The sequence below is a fragment of the Stomoxys calcitrans genome, chromosome 2, assembly GCF_963082655.1.
Source record: "Stomoxys calcitrans chromosome 2, idStoCalc2.1, whole genome shotgun sequence".
In the NCBI taxonomy this organism is placed as follows: Eukaryota; Metazoa; Arthropoda; class Insecta; order Diptera; family Muscidae; genus Stomoxys; species Stomoxys calcitrans.
Genome location: NC_081553.1, coordinates 21,730,486 through 21,753,249, shown reverse-complemented (window position 1 = coordinate 21,753,249; position 22,764 = coordinate 21,730,486). Strand labels below are relative to the sequence as shown.

The window sequence follows — 22,764 nt, the reverse complement described above, 5'->3', positions numbered from 1 at the left end:
AGGGTCAGAAATTAACATTTCGATGTATTGCAAACGCAATGGCAAAATTAATATGCCCCCATCCTTCGGTGTTGGGTTGAAAAGTTAACATTCATCTCTCTTCAAACGATACCTACCTCATCACTGCAGCAAGTGGTAATTGCTTAATCATATCAAAGAGTATAACACTCTTATCCAAAAGCCATTTACATCTCAGTATCTAAATAACTCTCTTAGCCCACCTTCCTCAACTGTATTGGGGATAAATACGGAAAACCAAAGGACCACTAGGGACCATAACAATTACCGGGAACATGAGTGGGCAATATTGCCAATGTCCCTTATAAAAACAAAAGGGTAATTAACAATACCTGCTGATAACATAATTGGAGTTAAGTTCCGGCAGGGGTTAAGCAAAAAATAAGTACCAGGAACAAACACCGGAAATGACCGAAAACAACAAAAACAACAACGAAAAACAATTGCTATTTTTGTTGTTCTTCTTCATGTCTTTTATGCTGTACAGCTAAATGTCTCCCTTGCTCTTTCTTCCACGTTTTTTTTTACATTTTTGGAATGTTTCCCAGTTGGCCAAACGATTTTCCCTGGATTACCTGGTAAGTACCAAATTGTAATAACATTTCCTTCTACTCTACCTTAACTCTTTAAGTAAAATAACACAAACCCAATTGAGTGCTGCTATGTTTAGACCGTTAAATACTCTGTTGACCTTTTTTAATTTATTTCAATTGTTACGGCCATGAGTGTAGCAGGGGAGTAATGGGCCACAAGATGCAAGGCGTAAACCACATTTGTTATCATATCGAATTGGCAAGGACAAAAGAGTGACGTTTTAGAAAATTTATGTTTATTAACGACAACTTAAATGGAATAAAAAAAAGAACAAGTAAAAAGGCGTTAAGTTCGGCCGGGCCGAACTTTGGATACCCACCACCTCGGGTATATATGTAAACCACCTTTCATCAAAATTCGGTAAAAATTTCATACCTTATACTCATATATCTCATACCGATCTGAACTATATACGACACGGATGTCGAAAAGCCGAGCATAAGTCACTGTGTCAAATTTCAGTGAAATCGGATTATAAATGCGCCTTTTATGGGGCCAAGACTTTAAATCGTGATGTCGGTCTACATGGCAGCTATATCCAAATCTGGAGCGATTTGGGCCAAGTTGCATAAACATGTCGAAAAGCCTAACACAAAGCACTGTCCCAAATTTCTGCGAAATCGGACAATAAATGCCTCTTTTATGGGCCCTAAACCTTAAATCGAGAGATCGGTCTATATGGCAGCTATATCCAAATCTGGACCGATCTGGGCAAAATTGAAGAAGGACGTCGAAGAGCCTAACCAAACTCACTGTGTCAAATTTCAGCGACATCGGACAATAAGTGCGTCTTTTATCGCCCCAAAACCTAAAACCTAGATATCTGTCTATATGGCAGCTACATCCAAATCTGGACCGATCTGTGCGATATTGCAGAAGTATGTCAAGGACCTTAACCTAACTTACTGTCCCCAATTTCGGCGACATCGGACCATAAATGAGCATTTTATGGGCCCAAAACCATAAATCAAGAAATCGGTCTATATGGCAGCTATATCCAAATCTGAACCGATCTGGACCAAATTGAATAAAGATGTCGAAGGGGCTAACACAACTCATTGTCCCAAATTTTAGCAAAATCGGATAATAAATGTGGGTTTTATGGGCCTTACACCATAAATCGGAGGATCGATCTATATGGCAGCTATATCCAAATCTGGACCGATTTGAGCCAAATTAACGAAGGATGTCAATGGGCCTTACACAATTCACTGTCCCGAATTTCATCAAAATCGGATAATAAATGTGGCTTTTATGGGCCTTAGACCCTAAATCGGAGGATCGGTCTATATGGCAGCTATATCCAAATCTGAACCGATCTGTGCCAAATTGAAAAATGATGTCAAAAGGCCTAACACAACTCACTGTCTCGAATTTCAGCAAAATCGGATAATGAAGGTGGCTTTTATAGAGACCCCAAATTGGCGGATCGGTCTATATGGGGGCTATATCAAGATATAGTCCGATATAGCCCATCTTCGAACTTAACCTGCATATGGACAAAAAAAGAATCTGTGCAAAGTTTCAGCTTAATATCTCTATCTTTAAAGACTGATTGATTTCAACAGACAGACGGACGAACATGGCTAGATTGTCTTAAATTTTTACGTTGATCAAGACTATAGGGTCGGAAATGGATACTTCGATGTGCTGCAAACGGAATGACAAAATTAATATATCCCCATCCCCCATAATAAAATAAAAGAAAATAAGTCGTTTTTGTTTGTTTTTCTTTCGGGACGAGCTCAATGATCGAAGATTTTCTTTGCAAATGGAAAAGGAAAACCGTTTCGTTGTTGGTTAGAAGACTTTTCAACCATATTAGGTGTGATGGCTTCAAAGGCCGTGAGTTGGTATGTGGTATTTGACCACAAGAACCACGCTCGACAACCATGTCTATTAGCTGTACTTTTTCGCAATGCATGTGTTTTTGTGTAATGCAAAATTGCAAATTTTGCAAAAATGCAAATTTTGCCCATGAACATTCCACTTAGGAACAGGGGCAAACTTCTCACATATCAGTGAGTGCAGTCCGATTCAAGTTTAAGCTCAATGATAGGGGTCCTCCTTTTTATAGCCGAGTCCGAACGGTGTGCCGCAGTGCGACACCTCTTTGGAGAGAAGTTTTACATGGCATAGTACCTCACAAATGTTGCCAGCATTAGGAGGGGAAAACCACCGCTGAAAATTTTTTCTGATGGTCCCGCCAGGTTTCGTACCCAGGCGTTCAGCGTCATAGGCGGACATGCTAACTTCTGCGCCACGGTGGCACGGTGTGTAATGACAGACTTTTTTGCTGTGACAATTACACTACTTCCGTGGCACACATGATTGTGTGCATCTGTTGGAAGTTGTATTGACGACTTCGAACGTTAGACAAGGCAAAGGCTGTCGCCACAGCTCCGTGTGCTCAGATTCGAATCCCGGCCGGGCTCTGCCGTATTTTTTTCCATTTTCGAGTTATTTGCCTGTTAGTGCTAAGATCATTAAATTTTACATTTTTGTTTGTTTCTCTTTCGAGACGAGCTAAATAATCGGAGATTTTCTTTGCAAGTAGAAATAAGTAGTGTTCTGTAATAACTTCCAACATCTGTGGTAAATATGGTCCCAATCCGTCTATAACCTTACATAGCTCCCATATAAACCGACCTACCGATTAGCTTTAAACGGTACCTAGAATCTTAAATTTTTTCCTGATTTGGCAGACATTTGGTACGTGAAATACACATATGCACTTAAATTATTTTCCTTTGTGGAAATTTTTAGCAGAATCCATGATGGTAAGTTCCCAAAAATCGGCCCGGCCGAACTTAAGGCGTTCTTACTTCCTTTCTCTCAAAAAATCAACTGTCTGCTTATTAAATGTGGCTCTCTTTCTTCCTTCGTTGGCCTCCTTATTGTGGCCAAGCAAATATTTTACTTACTTCGCTGCCGTAAAGTAAAATACCCAAATGTGGATGAAAATGATAGCCTATGAAAAATTCTCAATAAATCATGACATTTTAACGAAATTGCAATGCCAGTGATATTTTTCAATTATATATTCGTAATTTCCGTTGAACAAAATTTTCTTCTTAAATCGTCAAGACGAGCTGCAATGCTTTATTCACACACACACACGCTTACACACTTCGTTTTCATATTTCTCACTCTGGCAAAGATGTCACAAGGACACTCGGCATTAAGTTGTTCAATTTGTTGTATTGATATCCTTTTTGCCACCAATAACTACTACATGGACAAATAATAATGACATTTCTGCCCTGCTTCTTCCTTCACCGAATTCGACAATTGTAATTTCCGATGCATATCCTTGCGAAATGATGGCAGTAACCCCAAACTTAATAACACAAACGCCCTCTCTTACTGACTTTAATGACATTTTTACATTTCCTTGGCTGGCATGTTCTCGAATTCATTCATTCATTTACGACTTTTGCTGGGATTATAACCTACTGCAGCACTCTCTTGGCTTTTGGAAGCACCCATGCCATTGAGGATAATTCTCTTAGGTCCACAAAAAAAAGGCAGCAAGCAAAGATTATAAAAGTATGACAGACATGATGACAAGAAATAAAATATAAAAAAAAAATCCTTAAAAATAAACAAATACACATATGTTAGAATATCAAGTGGGAGGTTAACAAACATGTGTGTATAGACTATTCCCAAAAGTCATATTAATTCTAAGGGGAGTGACTATATTCAGTGTTGCCACATATACAAATTTGCCCATGAACATTTCATTGAGGAATAGGGATGAACTTCTCATTCGAATTTCTCCTATTTGTTACAAAATCCGAACATAGTGCCGCAATGCGACACCTCATGGCATAGTATCTCACAAATGTCACCAGCATAAAGAGGGGATAACCGCCTCTGAAATATTTTCTGATTTTCTCGCCAGGATACGAACATAGGTTCGTGATCGCGAGTGAACAGTGGCGTACGGTGCCGAACACGAACAGCGCAGTGTACTAGGGTGTGCCTTCAGACCACCAACCCGCTTATTCAGCTGTATAATAGGATGTGCCGTCTGGCCGCTCTCTTGCCATCGCTCCCGAAACCCTTGTTTTATCAACCTAGTAAGCTCTATGGCTTCCGCATGCCGTTTTGCAGTAAACCCAAACAGTACCGTGTACTAGGGTGTGCCTCCTACCAGCCACCCTGCGGTCCGTCCATCCGTCCATCCATTCGGACGGATGGACGGACGGATGGACGGACGGATGGACGGACGGATGGACGGATGGACGGATGGACGGACGGATGGACGGACGGATGGACGGACGGATGGACGGACGGATGGACGGACGGACGAATGGACGGATGGACGGACGGACGGACGGATGGACGGACGGACGGACGGATGGACGGACGGATGGACGGACGGATGGACGGACGGATGGACGGACGGATGGACGGATGGACGGACGGATGGACGGACGGATGGACGGACGGATGGACGGACGGATGGACGGACGGATGGACGGATGGACGGACGGATGGACGGACGGATGGACGGACGGATGGACGGACGGATGGACGGACGGATGGACGGACGGATGGACGGACGGATGGACGGACGGATGGACGGACGGATGGACGGACGGATGGACGGACGGACGAATGGACGGATGGACGGACGGACGGACGGATGGACGGACAGACGGACGGATGGACGGACGGATGGACGGACGGACGGATGGACGGACGGATGGACGGACGGATGGACGGACGGATGGACGGACGGATGGACGGACGGATGGACGGACGGATGGACGGACGGATGGACGGACGGATGGACGGACGGATGGACGGACGGACGGATGGACGGACGGATGGACGGACAGATGGACGGACGGATGGGCGGACAGATGGACGGACGGATGGACGGACGGGCATGGCTTGTTAAAATGTCATGAAGCTTAAGAATATATACACTCTATAGGGCCTTATACGAATATTTCGAGGAGTTACAAACAGAATGACGAAATTTGTATACCCCCTTCCTATGGTGGAGGGTATAAAACCTGTTCACCATAGTATTTGACACATGCAGCACATGCCATCATTTCTTATGCGAGACATGTGTTTACTTAATCTATTCTCCATAGACAATAGGTTGTCCTCCTTTACTTCTTGTGCTCACAGCTTTCGCAAAGCTGTGCCGAAACAAAGGAAACGTTCGCTTCGGGCGAGTATACCGCAATTCTCATTTCCCTATATCCCGGAACCCAGAAGACAATCAAAAGTATGATACTCTACAGTTACCCCTGACATCGGCTCATAACTTTGTATCTTAACTCCACATGCTGTTTACTGCCTTCAACATTGCCCGACTGTGACTGAGTCTACGAATTACAGAAAGCATGAAATCATTAGGCAACTCAAGTCCCTAGACTACTGTCATCGAAAACACCTATGCTTGAAAAATGCTACACTTATCTGTAAGAAGAGGCCGCTACCAATTTCGCTGAAATGTATTAAGGACCTGTTTTATTCTCCAACTACGATTCATCTGAAAAATCTGACTTATCATATCAACGCCATTTCGAGGGGATCTCCTTTTCGGCATTCCGTACACATTGATACACGGCGATTAGAAGCTTGCTTTCCAGAAATTTCCTGTGTATTTCGCTAAGTCTAGCATCTAATTTCAACTCTCTACTCATCATTGAGTTTAAAATTTGAATCGGACAGCACTTAGTGATATTTGTGAAGTTTGCCCCAGTTCCGTAGTGGAATGGTCATGGGCAATTTTCCATTTTACAATAGCCACCTTTTGCAAACTTCATTGTAGGCATTTTGTGTCTGGAAATTTTTTTGTCTTGGCCCCGCCTGTATAATGAAATTTGGTAGAGGACTAAATGCTCGCAGGAAAGCACCATCTATTCCCTCCTTGGCGAAATCTTTTGCTAATAAGCTAGTGTGAACTACTTGGTTTATTTATGCTCTATTTTTTCTTAATTGGCAACTCTTATAACACTCCCTCATTGTTTAAACCAAACAGGCAGACAGACGACATGACGGATGCACCACAAACTGAAAGAGACAATCATTGTTCATAGTCCCTTGCTGCTTAGACTGTTGTATTTTGACTTATGGGCATTAATGATTTATTTATGGGACATATTTATTTCGCATGTAAATTAAATAGAATTAAATTATTTGTAAATGGTGTAAAGAAAATAAATCCACTCCCCACCACACACACACACAAACACACACACATACCAAGACAAAAGCCACTTTGCAATGACATTAGAGTGGACTTTTATGACCTAACCATAAGGCGTATTATTTATGTCCCCCAAGGATATGAGCTGGTCATTAAAGGAGATTGATGGCAATCGCGACCAAGTCCAAGCCATTATCGTTTCAATTCCCCAAGTCCAAGCCATTATCGCTTCAATTCCCCATATATATATCAAGGCAATTTAGGCAATTTCTTTAAAATGTAGCCCATATTATTGCCAAATAGGGTTTATTGTTGCTACCTATTTGTTCAAAAATTGATTTACTTAAAATCAATTTCTCCCTCTCAAATGGGAGAATATTTCAAGAAATCCCTTTTTATCGTTATAGCCTAATATGTGAGTGCTCAAAATGTAAAATTTATTGAAGTGCTCTAGATTAAATGTTTGCTCTTTTATCATTTAATTGCAAAATGATAATGTTTAACAGCAAATGCGTTCAGTAGTAAATTTCCCAGATAGCACATGGTCACATTGGTTAAACTGGACGAAGCCTTAGGAAATTGATAAATACATGCATTATTAAGAAACTTACGATGTATTTAAGTATTAGAAAGGCAATATAACAGAAATGACATAGGCAAAGATATGAAATTGATTTTGCTTTAAATCGAGACATTTAACACCAGCTAGGACTAGGGGCACTGTGGTACTTAAGCCCACACCTACTCTTACAGGCATTGTGGATTACTCGTATAACGAATTTACTGTGTATCCCACACCACAGACCGAAAATAAAGTAGATTTCCAAGGCTTTCAAATTTCTAAACATATGTAGGTTCAAGATGTCCGAAGATGCCAAAAAAAATCGTTAACGCCAATAACGCGGATTGCTTTATAATTCTAAAAGAAGGGTTTGCCTCAAACACGCCAAGTACTTCTTCGCCTACATTCGCTAGGACCTTGAGATTGCAGATGAGAAGAAGCTTTTTTCTAAAACTGGTGGCCTCTATTTGGCTTATCTCTGCTGTCATCGGAAGAGGCCTAACGCAAACTACGGCAGATGAGCCCCGCCAGTTACAACGAGATGGAGTTACTCCTCCTTGAGCTAAAGATTATTCCAGTGGAAGTGAATATGCTAATTGACAATATACCGATTAGATACGAAGCTATTTTTTTAAGGATCAAATATGGCATGTGACGACATAGTGCGCGAAGGAAACTCTTCATAGACAAATGATCAATACAAATGCAAATTTACCCTCAAACACCTCATTAAGGATCAGGCGGTAAATTTCTCACATACTAATGAGTGCTGTCAAGTTTAAGCTCAATCATAGGGCACTCTTATGATTGAGCTTAAATGGATAAGTCGAAGTGGATAAATATACGGAACGAAGTGGATAAATATACGAACACCTCATTAAGGATCAGGTGGTAAATTTCTCACATACTAATGAGTGTTGTCAAGTTTAAGCTCAATCATAAGGCACCCTCTTTCTTAAAGCCGAGTGTTTTCTGGTTTGAACTTAGACTTTCAGCATCATCAGCGAAAATGCTAAACTCTGCGCAACCGACACGACCATTAGCATCCTCTCGAAATCAAATATTACCCCAGATATTGCAGACAACAAGCCGAAACAAATTCCCACCCCCGGTACACAGAACGGTGGCTCATCCTACCAAACATTGACATGGACACCAACAGGCTAAAGAGCGGACTAAACTTTACACAGCGATATGAAACCCCTGAAAGGGAAGAGAGGTTCCAACGAGGTAATCACAGACCATAGGAGGAGCAACAAGATCGATATACTGACGTGAATATATATACGCACTCGAATGTGGACTTGGAAAGACATTCGGTCAGGGATAGATATGTGGACCTGTATAGATATTCGCACGTGCATAGATACGTGGAAGTGGATAGATACACGACGTGGATAAATATAGGCATTTGGATAAATATACCGACGAGGATAAATATACGGACGTGGATAAATATACCGACGAGGATAAATATACGGATGTGGATAAATATACGGAAGTGGAAAGATAGACGAACGTGGATAAATATAGGGACGCGGATAAACATACAGAGTTGGATAAATTTACGGACGTGGATAAATGTACGGACGTGGATAAATATACGGACGTGGATATATATACGGAGGCGGATAAATACACAGACTTGGATAAATATTCGGACGTGGATAAATGTACGGACGTGGATAAATATACGGATGTGGATAAATGTACGGACGTGGATACATAGACGGACGTGGACAGATAGACGGACGTGATTAGATAAAAAGGCGTGGATAGATAAAAAAGCGTGGATAGATAGAGAGACGTGGATAGATAGAGAGACGTGGACAGATGGACGTACATGGATAGATAGGCAGAACTGGACAGATAGAAGGACGAGTATAGATCGACAGACATGGTAATTAGACGAAGTTGGATATATATACGCACGTGGATAGATAAACAGGCGTAAATAAATATACGGACGTGGATAAATGCACGGACGTGGATACATATACAGACGTGGAAAGATAGACGAACGTGGATAAATATATGGAAGGGAAAAAATATACGGACGTGGATAAATATACGAACGTGGACAAATATACAGACGTTGATAAATATACGGATAGATAGGCAGAAATGGACAGATAGAAGGGCGAGTATAGATCGACAGACATGGAAAATAGACGAAGTTGGATATATAAACGGACGTGGATAGATAGACTAACGTGGATAGATGGACGGACGTGGAATGATATAAGGACGTGGATAGATAGACGAACGTGGATAGATATACGGACGTTAATAGATAAACGGACGTGGATAGATAGCTGGACGGATAAATAGACGGACGAGGAGATATATATGGACGTGGATAGATAGTCGGACATGGACAGATAGACGGACGTGGATAGATATACGGTTGTGGATAGATAGAAGGACGTGGAAAGATAGGTAGACGTAGATAGATAGACGGTACGATAGATACGGACGTTAACAGATAAACGGACGTGGATAGATAGCCGGACAGGGATAAATAGACGGACGTGGAGATGTATATGGACGTGGATAGATAGTCGGACGTGGGTAGATAGACGGACGCGGATTGATATACGGATGTGGATAGATTGATGGACGTGGAAAGATAGGTGGACGTATATAGATAGACGGTCGTGGATAGATAGACGGACGTAGATAGATAACCGGACGTGGATAGATAGCCGGACGTGGATGGATAGACGGATGTGGACAGATAGACGGAAGTGAAAAGATAGACAGACGTGGATAAATATACGGACGTGGTTAAATTTAAGGACGTGGATAAATATAAGGGCGTGGATCCATAGACGGATGTGGATAGGTAGACGGAAGTAAAAATATAGACAGACGTGGATAAATATATGGACGTGGATAAATATACGGACGTGGATAAATTTAAGGACGTGGATAAATATAAGGGCGTGGATAGAAAGACGGAAGTGGATAGATAGACGGACGTAGATGAATAGAAGGACGTGGAAGGATAGACAGACGTGGATAGATAGACGGACGTGGATAGATAGACAGACGTGAATAGATAAACGGACGTGGATAGATAGATGGGCGTGGATAATAGACGGACGTGGAGATATATACGGACATGGATAGATAGTCGGACGTGGATAGATATACCGATGTGGGTAGATAGATGGACGTGGAAAAATAAGCGGACGTGGATAGACAAACAGTCGTGGATAGATAGACGGACGTTGATAGATAACTGGACGTGGATAGATAGCCGGACGTGGATGGATAGACGGATGTGGAGACAGACAGACATGGATTAATATATGGATGTGGATAAATATACGGACTTGAATAAATTTAAGGACGTGTATAAATATAAGGTCGTGGATAAATATAAGGCATGGATAGATAGACGGAGATGAATAGATAGACGGACGTGGTTAGATAAAAGGACTTTGATAGATAGAAGGACGTGGATGGATAAACAGACATGGATAGATAGACGGACGTGGATGGTTAGACAGACGAGGATAGAAAGAGAGAGGAGAGATAGAAGGATGTGGATAGATAGACAGAAGTGGATAAATAGTCGGATGTTAATAGATAGAAGGACGTGGATAGATAGATAGACGGACCTTGACCACACCCAAAATACCGGTGCAATGGCCTGAGATAGAGCATTGCATTTAGAGCTCTCAGGTCACTCCATTTTTTGAATGATGGCGATGGTCGCTCCATTTTTTGGATCATGGTGAAATATGCGGAAAAAATTAAACTCCACCCAACGAAGTAGACTACAAAAGCGTAGGTCAGAGGTTTGATTCTTGATTGGTTTTATGTTCGGAATGTGGGTATATGGGTGGGAGGATAGATAGAGCGACGTGGATAGATAGACAGAAGTGGACAAATAGAAGGATGTTAATAGATAGGCGGACGTGCATAGATAGACGGACCTGGATTGATAGACGGATATGGATAGATAGATCGTTGATCACACCCAACATACCGGTGCAATGGCCTAAGATAGAGCATTGCATTTAGAGCTCTCGGGTGAATCCTCCTCGCTCCATTTTTTGGATGATGGTGAGATATGCGGAAAAAAAATTAATATCCACCCAACGAAGTAGACTACATAAGCGTAGATCTGAGGTTTGATTCTTGATTGGTTATATGTTCGGTATATGGGTCCATCTGTAGTAATGTAATGCGAAGGTGGAACCGATCTCCAAACTGGATTTATTCAGTTAACTAGTCGCGTATATTTTATTCAATTGCGATGAAATTAGAATCAGTGAGTTAATTGAACACCATGTCATAAGCGCTGAATATGATCAATGCCGGACCTTATATGGATAAACACTGTACGCTCAAAAATAAAATTAATGGGTTTTCCTCTCTAGTTGACACATCGTTACTGTCTACTTTCTTGAGTTCTGTACTATTATATCGAGGTTCAATCATCGATTATACGATATTCTTGTAAAATTGGGCGGACAAGCTCATTATCATGTCGTCGCTGGTCTTAAATGGTACAGTTGATAATGCATCCTCAAGGAAACGATTTCGATATATTGGACAGGAAACTAAATTGGAAGTGTCACATTCAGGAGCGTACTGAGAAGGCTCACAGATGTTGGGAACTATGTAGTTGGGTAGTAGGCTCGAAATTGGGCCTGAATCCGAGGATAGTCCATAGGAAACCTTAAAGGAAGGGAAGAGGTTTCCGATCGGATACCTGAGATGAACCTTGAGGTCGAGTGCGAGGCACTGCTGCCAGCGGCACAGTCTTGGATTGACGGAACACTAGTATTGCCATCTGGAAGATCATGTTAAACGGATGGATCAAAGCTTGAAGACAAAGTGGGCATGGGTCTACATTGAGAATCCAGGGACTAAAATCTGTTTAAGGCTGCCTGACCATTATAACGTTCTATAGGCGGAGATCCGGGCACTCTCGGAATGCATGAGGTGGTGTGGTGCTAACGCACCTGTGAGCGTTGACCGACAGTAAAATTGCCATAAGGGCAATAACAACCAACACGGTAAAGTTCACGAACAGTCTTGCAGTGTAAGAAGTATATTAACGCCTTCTCTGAGAATGACAAAATCCGAATCGTTTGGGTGCCGGACCACAACGGAGTAAAGGGGTATGAAAAGGCAAACGATTTGGCGGTGAAGACCAGAGGACTGCCGTCAACAAACTTGATTAAACCCAAGACTTTAGGGTCGACGCAGTCTGAGTTAAGGGCGTGAGCGATGAATGCGCATACACCTCATCCATCGGATCCTGCTGTCTTGTTATTTATCAATTTGTTTACTAGTAAGATTATCCCATTGTGACTAGAGCAAATACATTCTGTACTGTCATTAGTGACTGGTTCTGGGATATCCACGTCAACGTCACTAGAATTCTCGGATTTCATTCTAATCCCTGAACATCTCCATCGCAGTTCCTGTATGGCTGTAATGTAGTCATTGTACTTTTTAATACCACCGCTAGTGTTTATACTGCACTTTCTCTGTTAAGAGTTTGGACATACAATGTCATTACCCATACCAAATACATTAATTGATATGCCTCCCAAAGAGATCAACTTTCTTACTTCCATTATTTAAGTCTTATACAGACTAATGTATGTTCTAATCATTAGGCTTCAGCTCTCATTTCTAATTCATTCATCTTTTCCCTCATTTTTCCTACAGCTCTCTTTTAAATTGGACAACACCAGCACTTTGGATGAACTCATGAAACTGGAACTACACAAACATGATGAGGAAATCAAAAATACCGTAGATCGAGCCATCAAAGAAATGAATGTCACCAAAATTCTCGATGACATTAAGGCCATTTGGTCGCAAATAAATTTCGACAGGGAACAGCATCAACGACGCCAGGAAATCATACTTCTTAAGGTATCCGAGGGTCTCATTGAAACACTGGATGACAATCAAATGCAAATACAGAACATAGCCACCTCCAAGCATGTGGACTATCTCTTGGATAAACTCAATCATTGGCAGAAGATATTGAGTGGAGTGGAAGTTTTCATAAGCAATTGGTTTGAGGTTCAACGCAAATGGATATATCTGGAGTGCATATTCATAGGCTCTGCCGATATAAGGGCCCAATTGCCCAAGGAGGCTAGTTACTTTGAGGAGATCGATAAGGAGTTTATAGAACTTCTGGAAAGGGTGCAAAAGGTCACAGTGGCCATAGATATAGTGTTGGAGCATCGTTATGTCTTCGATGCGCTGGATGAATTACAAAAACGTCTATTGGTGTGTGAGAAGGCTTTGAACAACTATTTGGAGACCAAGCGTTTGGCATTTCCTCGCTTCTATTTTATATCCTCTGCCGATTTGCTGGACATACTCTCCAATGGCAATAATCCCCAAGTCATAGATCGTCATTTTATTAAACTCTTTGATTCTATATTAAGATTGCAATTTGACTCTCGCACAGCGAATAGAGCTGTGGGCATGCATTCCAAGGAAAATAATGAGTGTGTGGCCTTTATTTCCCCCCAGGGTTTACTATGCTCGGGAAGAGTTGAACTTTGGCTGCAAATGCTGATTGGCGAGATGCGCCATACCCTAAAAGAACTTTTTCGCAGAGCTCTACATGTTCAGACAGAAAAGGCCCGCGACAAATGGCTCAATGATTGGCCTGCCCAAGTGGCCCTATGTTGTAGTCAAATCAGTTGGACCACCGATGTCAATCGTGCCTTTGCCTGGATGGAAGAAGGCTATGAGGCTGCCATGAAGGATTTACACAAAAGTCAGGTGATACAATTGAATGCTCTGATTAATCTGTTGCTGGGAGAACTTTCACCAGGCGACCGCCAAAAGATTATGACCATCTGTACCATTGATGTTCATTCCCGCGATGTGGTCTCACGCATTATACAGGCTAGGGTGGACAGTTGTGTGGCCTTTCAATGGCAAAGTCAGCTGCGTCATCGTTGGTCCACTGTGAAGGATTCCCAGCAGGAAGATTGCTTTGCAAATATCTGCGATGCTGAGTTTCTCTATGCCTATGAATATTTGGGTAATACCTCGAGATTGGTTATAACGCCGCTAACAGATCGCTGCTATATCACTTTGACACAGGTAAGGAGATTTTGGGGCGTTAAGTATTTCTGGAGGGAAACAAAGTTAAGTTACTAAAATGATTAACGATACCTAGGAAGAGTAAATGGAAAAGTACATGAACTGCAAATAAAATATTCCGGAGTGTGCCGACAATTTTCATGGACGTTTGGCACTATGCAGAAGAGCCATAGACTCTTAATGAGCTTTTATACCCTACACCACCACTGTGGTCTACTCTGTACTTTTTATATTTGTTTGCAACTTACAGAAAGAGAAAAGCTAGACCCATTGTTAAGTAAACCGATCAACTTAGAATTCCTTTCTGATTCGATTTAGCTATGTCCATCTGTCTATCCGTCCGTCTGTTTGTTTGTCTGTCTGTCCATGTATTCTTGTAATCAAAGTAAAGATCAAATTTCTTGTCCGATTACAATCAAATTTTTGGCATGTCAGTGTTTTGATCGATAAGCTTAGATAGGGCCAATTCTTTGAGGTCAACTCTAGATAAGTTTAGGATATAAGCGAGAAACAGGAGAACATCGTAATTGATAAAACGACGATGGTACTGAAGGATTTACACAAGCACTCCAATATGGCAGGCATTTTCCAGCGATTGCTTTCAACCATTTCTGTCCGATGCATTTTAGAGACATACAATTAACAAGTAAAAAGGCGTTAAGTTCGGCCGGGCCGAACTTTGGATACCCACCACCTCGGGTATATATGTAAACCACCTTTCGTCAAAATCCGGTGAAAAATGCATACCTTATGCCTCATAGCAGCTTTATCAAAATATGTTCCGACCAAATGTTTGGACCAAATTTTATTGGGCCAAGACTTTAAATCGAGATATCGGTCTATATGGCAGCTATATCCAAATCTGGACCGATTTGAACCAAGTTGCAGATAAATGTCGAAGAGCCTAACACAACTCACTGTCCCAATTTTCGGCGACATCGGACAATAAATGTGCATGTAATGGACCCAAAACCTTAAATCGAGAGATCGGCCTATATGGTAGCTATATCTAAATCTGTACCGATCAGTGCCATATTGCAGAAGTATGTCGAGCGGCTTAACACGACTCACTGTCCCAAATTTCGGCGACATTGGACAATAAATGTGCTTTTTATGGGCCCAAAACCTTAAATCGAGAGATCGGTCTATATGGCAGCTATATCCAAATCTGAACCGATCTCGGCCAAATTAATGAAGGATATTGAAGGGCCTAACACAAGTCGCTGTCCCAAATTTCAGCAAAATCGGATAATAAATGGGCCTAAGAACCTAAATCGGCAGATCAGTCTATATGGCAGCTATATCCAAATCCCATCCTTCGGTGGTGGGTATAAAAAGGATTAAGAATATAATGGTGTAAAAGTGGTCGCGTATACTGGTAACGTGGCAATTGGAGTTTGGGAAAGTTTCCCAACACTCTTAGAGATAAAGTTTAGGAAGCTCTACGTCCAACAGCGTAGTAGTCTACCAAAAGTGATCTAGGCGTAAACTCGTACCAAGCACTGCTGAAACTGCAGTTGTCAGACCTATAATGCTATATGATATTGAGGTCTGGTGGACGGCGCTTCAAAAGCCCAACTACTGTTCAGGACCGGATCCAAAGGATGACTTGTTTGTGCATAACAGCCGCACTGAGGACGACACCATATGATCCACTGAATTTAACGCTACACCCAATGCCTCTGGACATCGTGGCTAGACGTATTGTTACGATTACTGCTGTGAGGCTAAGGAGGCTTTTCCTTTGGTCATGCGGCACTGTGTTATCCTTGATACAATATCACGATATCTCAGACATAGTAACTCACAAATGCCGCCAGCATTAGGAGGGAAAAACAACTGCTAAACATTTCTGATGTTCTCGCCAGGACGTGAATCCAGGCGCTCAGCGACATAGGCGAACATGCGAACCTTTGCGTTATGGTGGTGGTTTGGCCCTATTCCATAATGAAATGCTCATGGGCAAATTTAAAAAGGTATACCCCTTTACTGTCGCTTGCGATCATTAGGATGGGAACAAATCAGCGTCAGGAGGAAGCGAACGAGTCGCGTTAGGATGCGAACAAGTCAGCGCTAGGACGCAGACAAGACGCGTTCGGATGCGAACGAATCAACGTTAGGATGCGAACGAGGAGCTTAGATTTGGTTTATGCGCGACGATCTAGCCATATCCGTCCGTCTATCCGTCTATCTGTTGAAATCATGCTACAGTCTTTAAAAATAGAGATATATTAAGTTCGAAGATGGGCTATATCGGACTATATCTTGCTATAGTCCCCATATAGACCGATCCACCGATTTAGGGTCTTAGGCCCATAAAAGCCACATTTTTATCCGATTTTGCTGAAATTTAGGACAGCAAGCTACGATAGGCCCTTCGACATCCTTCTTAAATTTGATCGGTTTGGATTTGGATATAGCTGTCATATATATACCGATCCGCCGATTTAGGGTCTAAGGCCCATAAACGGCGCATTTATTGTCCGATTTTGCCCAAATTTGGGACAGTGAGTTGTGTTAGGCCCTTCGACATCTTTCTTAAATTTTGCCTAGATCGATCCGGATTTGGATATAGCTGTCATATATATACCGATCCGCCGATTTAGGGTCTAAGGCCCATAAACGGCGCATTTATTGTCCGATTTTGCCCAAATTTGGGACAGTGAGTTGTGTTAGGCCCTTCGACATCCTTCTTCAATTTGGCCTAGATCGGTAGAGATTTGGATATATTTTTCATATAGACCGATCCGCCGATTTAAGGTCTTAAGCCCATAAAAGGCGCATTTATTGTCGATATCGATATCTTTCTTCAATTTGACCTAGATCGGTCCAGATTTGGATATAGCTGTCATATAGACCGATCTCTCGATTTAAGGTCTTGGGGCCATAAAAGGCGCATTTATTGTCCGATTTCGGCAAAATTAGGGACAGTGAGTTGTGCTAGGCTCTTCAACATTTTTCTGCAACTTGGCCCAAATCGGTCCAAATTTGGATATAGCTGCCATATAGACCGATATCTCGATTTAAAATCTTGGCCCCATAAAAGGCGCATTTATAACCCGATTTCATTGAAATTTGATACAGTGACTTATGTAAGGCTTTTCGACATCCCAGTCGTATATGGTTCAGATCGGTTTATTTTTAGATAAATCTACTAAAAAGATCAATACTTTGTTATACATAATTGAACAATGAATGACTTGCACTTATTAGTATTTGGTCCAAATCGGAACAAATTTCGATATAGCTGCTATAAGGGCATAAGGTATATATTTTTCACCGGATTTTGACGAAAGGGGTTTACATATACACCCGAGGTGTTGGGTATCCAAAGTTCAGCCCGGCCGAACTGTATGCATTTTTACATGTTTTTCATTAATTTTCTCTTGTTAGCATTCTTAAACATTTATTCTTTAGAATATAATCTTTTATATATATTTTTTTTTGTATTGGTTGTCATACATTTTTATTACCTCGACTTTTATGTACACGCATATTAAAAATAAAATATCCCACATCTGAGTTCTTCCACTTTAATACCTTCAAATTGTTCACAATAAATATTTTCGCTCACCCCATGGAATCTGCAGTCCACATTAAAAATTGATGGAGAGAGAATATGTAAATTAAAAATCTTTCTCACGATAAGATTGACAAGGCAGTAAAGTGGAGGGATATGAATTCCAATTCAATTCCTTTTACAACATTTTATGACACCCATTAAGTCGCCTGCCCGAGCACCAATCAAAAGTGGACTTTCTTAAAAGAGCACTTGCAGCAAAATTATTTGTCATTACAGCTCCAAGAAGCACCAAAGAAAAATATCTACCAGTAAAATTCCATCCATTTTCAGTTGAGTTCATTTCATTTCATTACTTTGTTCGCCTTCAGGGGTGGTGGCAATTGCAGCAATATTCAATATTTAATATTAACGAATTTTTTTTTCGCATTTCTTTTTCGTTTCACTTTGCTCCTGCTTCGTTTCCATGGAAAGTCGTTGCATCTTGTTATGGGTGGAGCCCCTGCTGGGCCGGCTGGTACTGGCAAAACGGAAACCACAAAAGATTTGGGACGTGCATTGGGCGTTATGGTTTATGTTTTCAATTGTTCGGAGCAAATGGACTACAAATCCTGCGGCAATATTTACAAAGGTCTGGCTCAGACAGGAGCATGGGGTTGCTTTGATGAGTTCAATCGCATATCGGTGGAGGTGCTCTCTGTGGTTGCGGTCCAAGTAAAGACCATACAGGAGGCAATTAAGGTAGGTTCGTTAGGTTGGCGATGGTGATGGTTTAGTACTTGCAGCAAACATAAAAATACAAAGGCAATAAAACCCAAACACGCACATACGCATACGCATACATTCACATTTCTTCCCCTTCGGGTGAGTTTCTAAGAAATAGTTTGTACTGGCTTTGTATTCAGCACCATGGGTATTTGTTTTTAGAAGAAATATTAATTTTGTGACTGGATTCCTATCCATCTACCGTCTGTTCATCTGTCTGTGACTCGATACCCCCCCAAACCAGTAAGGAAAATCAAAAGTCGGGCGGTGCCTACACCACCTAGTGCATGTAGTACTTTTTATATGTAGGACTTATCTCGAAATCTAGTCAGACTTTAATTTGGATACCAATTGAAATAACAATTTAGAATCTTGTAAGATTTTCCTACCATAGGACAAAAGATTTAGATTTCCACATCTTTAAAAGGTCATATCGGATAAAAGATTATATAGGAGTTATATCGAAAGCTGTGCCAATTTTAATGACACATACTGGGACATGAAATAGAATATCTCACGCCCAATATAGTAGAGATGTGACCAAAATTGTGGATTTTACTGCCTTAAAAGTCCATATCGGGTGAAATAAACACATTAGAGCTATATCTAAATTAGGACTGGTTTTAATGAAATTGTGTGCACGTATTGGAACCTAAATTAAAAGTCTCATGCAAAATTGGACGAAAATTGTGGATTATACAGCCTTAAAAGGCCAAATAAAGCACCTTATGCAAAAATTTTAGCTTCTACATCCTTAAAAGGCCATATCGGATGAAAGATATATATGGGAGCTATATCTAAATCTGAACCAGATAATAAAACAATCCGTGCCAAATTTTGTCCAGATCGGTTGAAAATTGTAGCTACTACGGCCATTTAAGTGCAAATCGGGCGATACATATATATGGGAGCTATATCTAAATCTGGACCGATTTTTATAAAAATTTGGCACACATATGGAGACGTCAAATAAAACACCCCAGCCAAATTTTGTAAAGATCGGTTAAAAAATTCTGACTTCTTCAGCCTTAAACGGCCATATCGGATGAAAGATATATATGGGAGCTATATCTAAATCTGGACGGATTTTCATGAAATTTTCCACACATATTAGGACGTCAAATAAAACACCCCGTGCAAAATATTTTAAAGATCGGACTTAAACTGTGGCTTCTACAGTCTGAAAAGTCCATATCTGATGAAAGATATATATGGGAGCTATATCTAAATCTGGACCGATTTTCATGAAATTTTCCACACATATTAGTACTTCAAATAAAACACCTGGTGCAAAATATTTTAAAGATCGGACTTAAACTGTGGCTTCTACAGCCTTAAAAGTCCATATCTGATGAAAGATATATATGGGAGCTATATCTATATCTGGACCGATTTTTATGAAATTTTGCACACATATGTAGACCTCAAATAAAATACCCAATGCCAAATTTTGTAAAGATCGGACGAAAATTGTGGCTTCTACAGCCTTAAAAAGCCATATCGGAAAAAATATATATATGGCAGCTATATCTTAATCTGAACCGATTTTTTCAAAATCAATAGCGTTTGTCCTTGGCTCAAAAATAGAGATATGTGCAAAATTTCGTGACAATCGGACAACAAATACGACCTGCACTTTGATTACAAGAATACATGGACTCACAGACGGACATGGCTAAATCGAATCAGAAAGTGATTCTGAGTCGATCGGTATACTTATCAAAGGGTCTAGCTCTTCTCCTTCTTAGCGTTGCGAACAAATGCACAAACCTATAATACCCTGTACCACAGTGGTGGTGTAGAATATAAAAATTCAGTTGGCAGTCATGGGAGTAATCAATAAACAAAATTTTTGCCCTATCTGGTGAAAATTACGCCCTCTATAGGCGCAATGCGTCTTATCGGATACATTCGGTATCTGGTCGATTATTTTAGTTCAATTTTGCAAATGATTAAACTTTGGCCATAGTATCGGTAGGAAAAATATTTATCGATATTGAGATAAAAATAAAATATCGATAGTGCAATCGATATTTTGCCAGCTGTTCTACTAGGCCCTTATCGCGGCCACTGTAAAGCTGCCATGATGAGAATGAGGGGACAACGATCAGGAATATGCTTTGTTAAGGTCCCGGTCTGCAAGACCGTAGGCTTTCCATATGAGTAGGTGATTTTTTCTCCAATTTGCACGATCTTGCGGACGTATCTCTGTGGGATCTCTGTAATGTAGATGTACTCACCGAATAGGCGCTTGTGACAAATTTCATCCGAATGGGATGAAAATTGAGACTTCCAGGAGCTCAAGAAGTCAAAACCGGGGATCAGTTTATATGGGGGCTACATCAAAATCTGAACCGATAAGGCCCAATTTACAACTTGATATTGCTCCCAAATAAATCCATCGCCCGATTTGAATTCTTAAACTTCTTGAAGGCGCATTTTCTATCCTATTCCACAGAAATTTCGAACGTGGTTTTATATACCCAACACCATAGAATGGCGGGTATACTTATCTAGTCATTACGTTTGTAACACCTTGAAATATTCGTTCAAGACCCCAAAAAATAAATATATTCCTTGTCGTCCAGACATTCTAAGTCAATCTAGCCATGTCCGTCCGTCTGTCCGTCGAAAGCACACCAATTTTCGGAAGAGCAAAGCTATGTGCCTGAAATTGTGCATAAATACTTCCTATTAATGTGGGTCGGTTGGGATTTTACGTAACGACAAGTTAACTCTGGATGCTGGGGTTCAGCTCACCGGGGGCAAGGTTCATCCCAGAAATTTATTTGATCAGTGACTGAGAGAGTAAAACGCTTTTGAATTTGGTATCAACGGTTTTATTTCCTGAATGGAGTGTTAAAACTAAAAAAGTGATGGGTGTGTTTCGGAGACACGATCGCTGCGGTGTTCGATGGGTCGGTTTGCGAGCGGGCACACCCTAATACACAGTTGGACACTGGGGTTCGACAGCCGCTAGGTAACACGAGACACACCTCAATACTCGGTTGGGCACTGATAGGTGGCTAAGAGGCACACCCTAATACACGTCACTATTCACGTTCGTTTACGGCACGAAGTTGCGGAAGGCCTCATCGTTGCTATGCGAGATATTCGGGCATGGTGAACGAAGAAAGTCACTCCCTAATATGCGGTACGATAAGGGGTTTTGTGTCAGGGGGCACGCCCTAATACACGGCACTGTTCGGGTCCACAAGAGAACGGTACAAGGAGACGAGAGAGGACATCCGTTGATAAAAGTGGGGTTTCGGACGCTGTGGCAAGGAGGCACACCCTATATGCGGGTTGGTGGCTAGGAGGCACACCCTTGTAGACGGCACTATTCGGGTTCACTAGGTGGCGTCCCGAGAAGGCGAGAGAGGGCACTCCGTTGATAAAAGTCACACCCTAATATGCGGTACGATAAGGGGTTTTGTGTCAGGGGGCACGCCCTAATACACGGCACTGTTCGGGTCCACATGATAACGGTACAAGGAGACGAGAGAGGACACCCCGTTGACAAAAGTGGGGTTTCGGGCGCTGTGGCCAGGAGGCGCACCCTATTACACGACCCTATAGGCGAGTTGATGGCTAGGAGGCACACCCTAGTACACGGCACTGTTCGGATTAACTAGGCGACGGCACGAAAGAGCGCACTCTGTTGATCAAAGTGGGGTTTCGGGCGTGGTGGCAAGTGGGGTCATGCTGTTATACGGCACAATACGCGGATTGGTGGCTAGGAGGCACACCCTAGTACACGGCACTGTTCGGGTTAACTAGGTGACGGCACGAAGAAACGATAGAGCGCTCTCCGTTGATCAAAGTGGGGTTTCGAGTGCGGCGGTAAGAATACGCAGCTTGGTGACTAAGAGGTACACCCTAGTACACGGCACTGTTCAGGTTCTCTAGCTGAGGGCACGAGGAGGAGATAGAGGGCACTCCGTTGATTAAAGTGGGGGTTCGGACGTGGCAAGTAGGCACACCCTAAGGTACGATACTGTTCACACGCGAACACAAAACTAAGAG

The 22,764-nt window shown here is 41.7% G+C and overlaps 1 protein-coding gene across 1 annotated transcript in view; it reads left to right on the top strand.

Annotated features, from left to right (window-relative positions):
• The window catches only part of LOC106086709 (dynein beta chain, ciliary), a 140,119-nt gene that overhangs the window by 84,277 nt on the left and 33,078 nt on the right, over window positions 1-22,764 (top strand). The window contains exons 22-23 of the mRNA XM_059361391.1: window positions 13,047-14,453; window positions 18,448-18,714. Of these exons, the coding sequence (XP_059217374.1) occupies window positions 13,047-14,453; window positions 18,448-18,714 (1,674 nt within the window). The remainder of the gene's footprint in view (window positions 1-13,046; window positions 14,454-18,447; window positions 18,715-22,764) is intronic.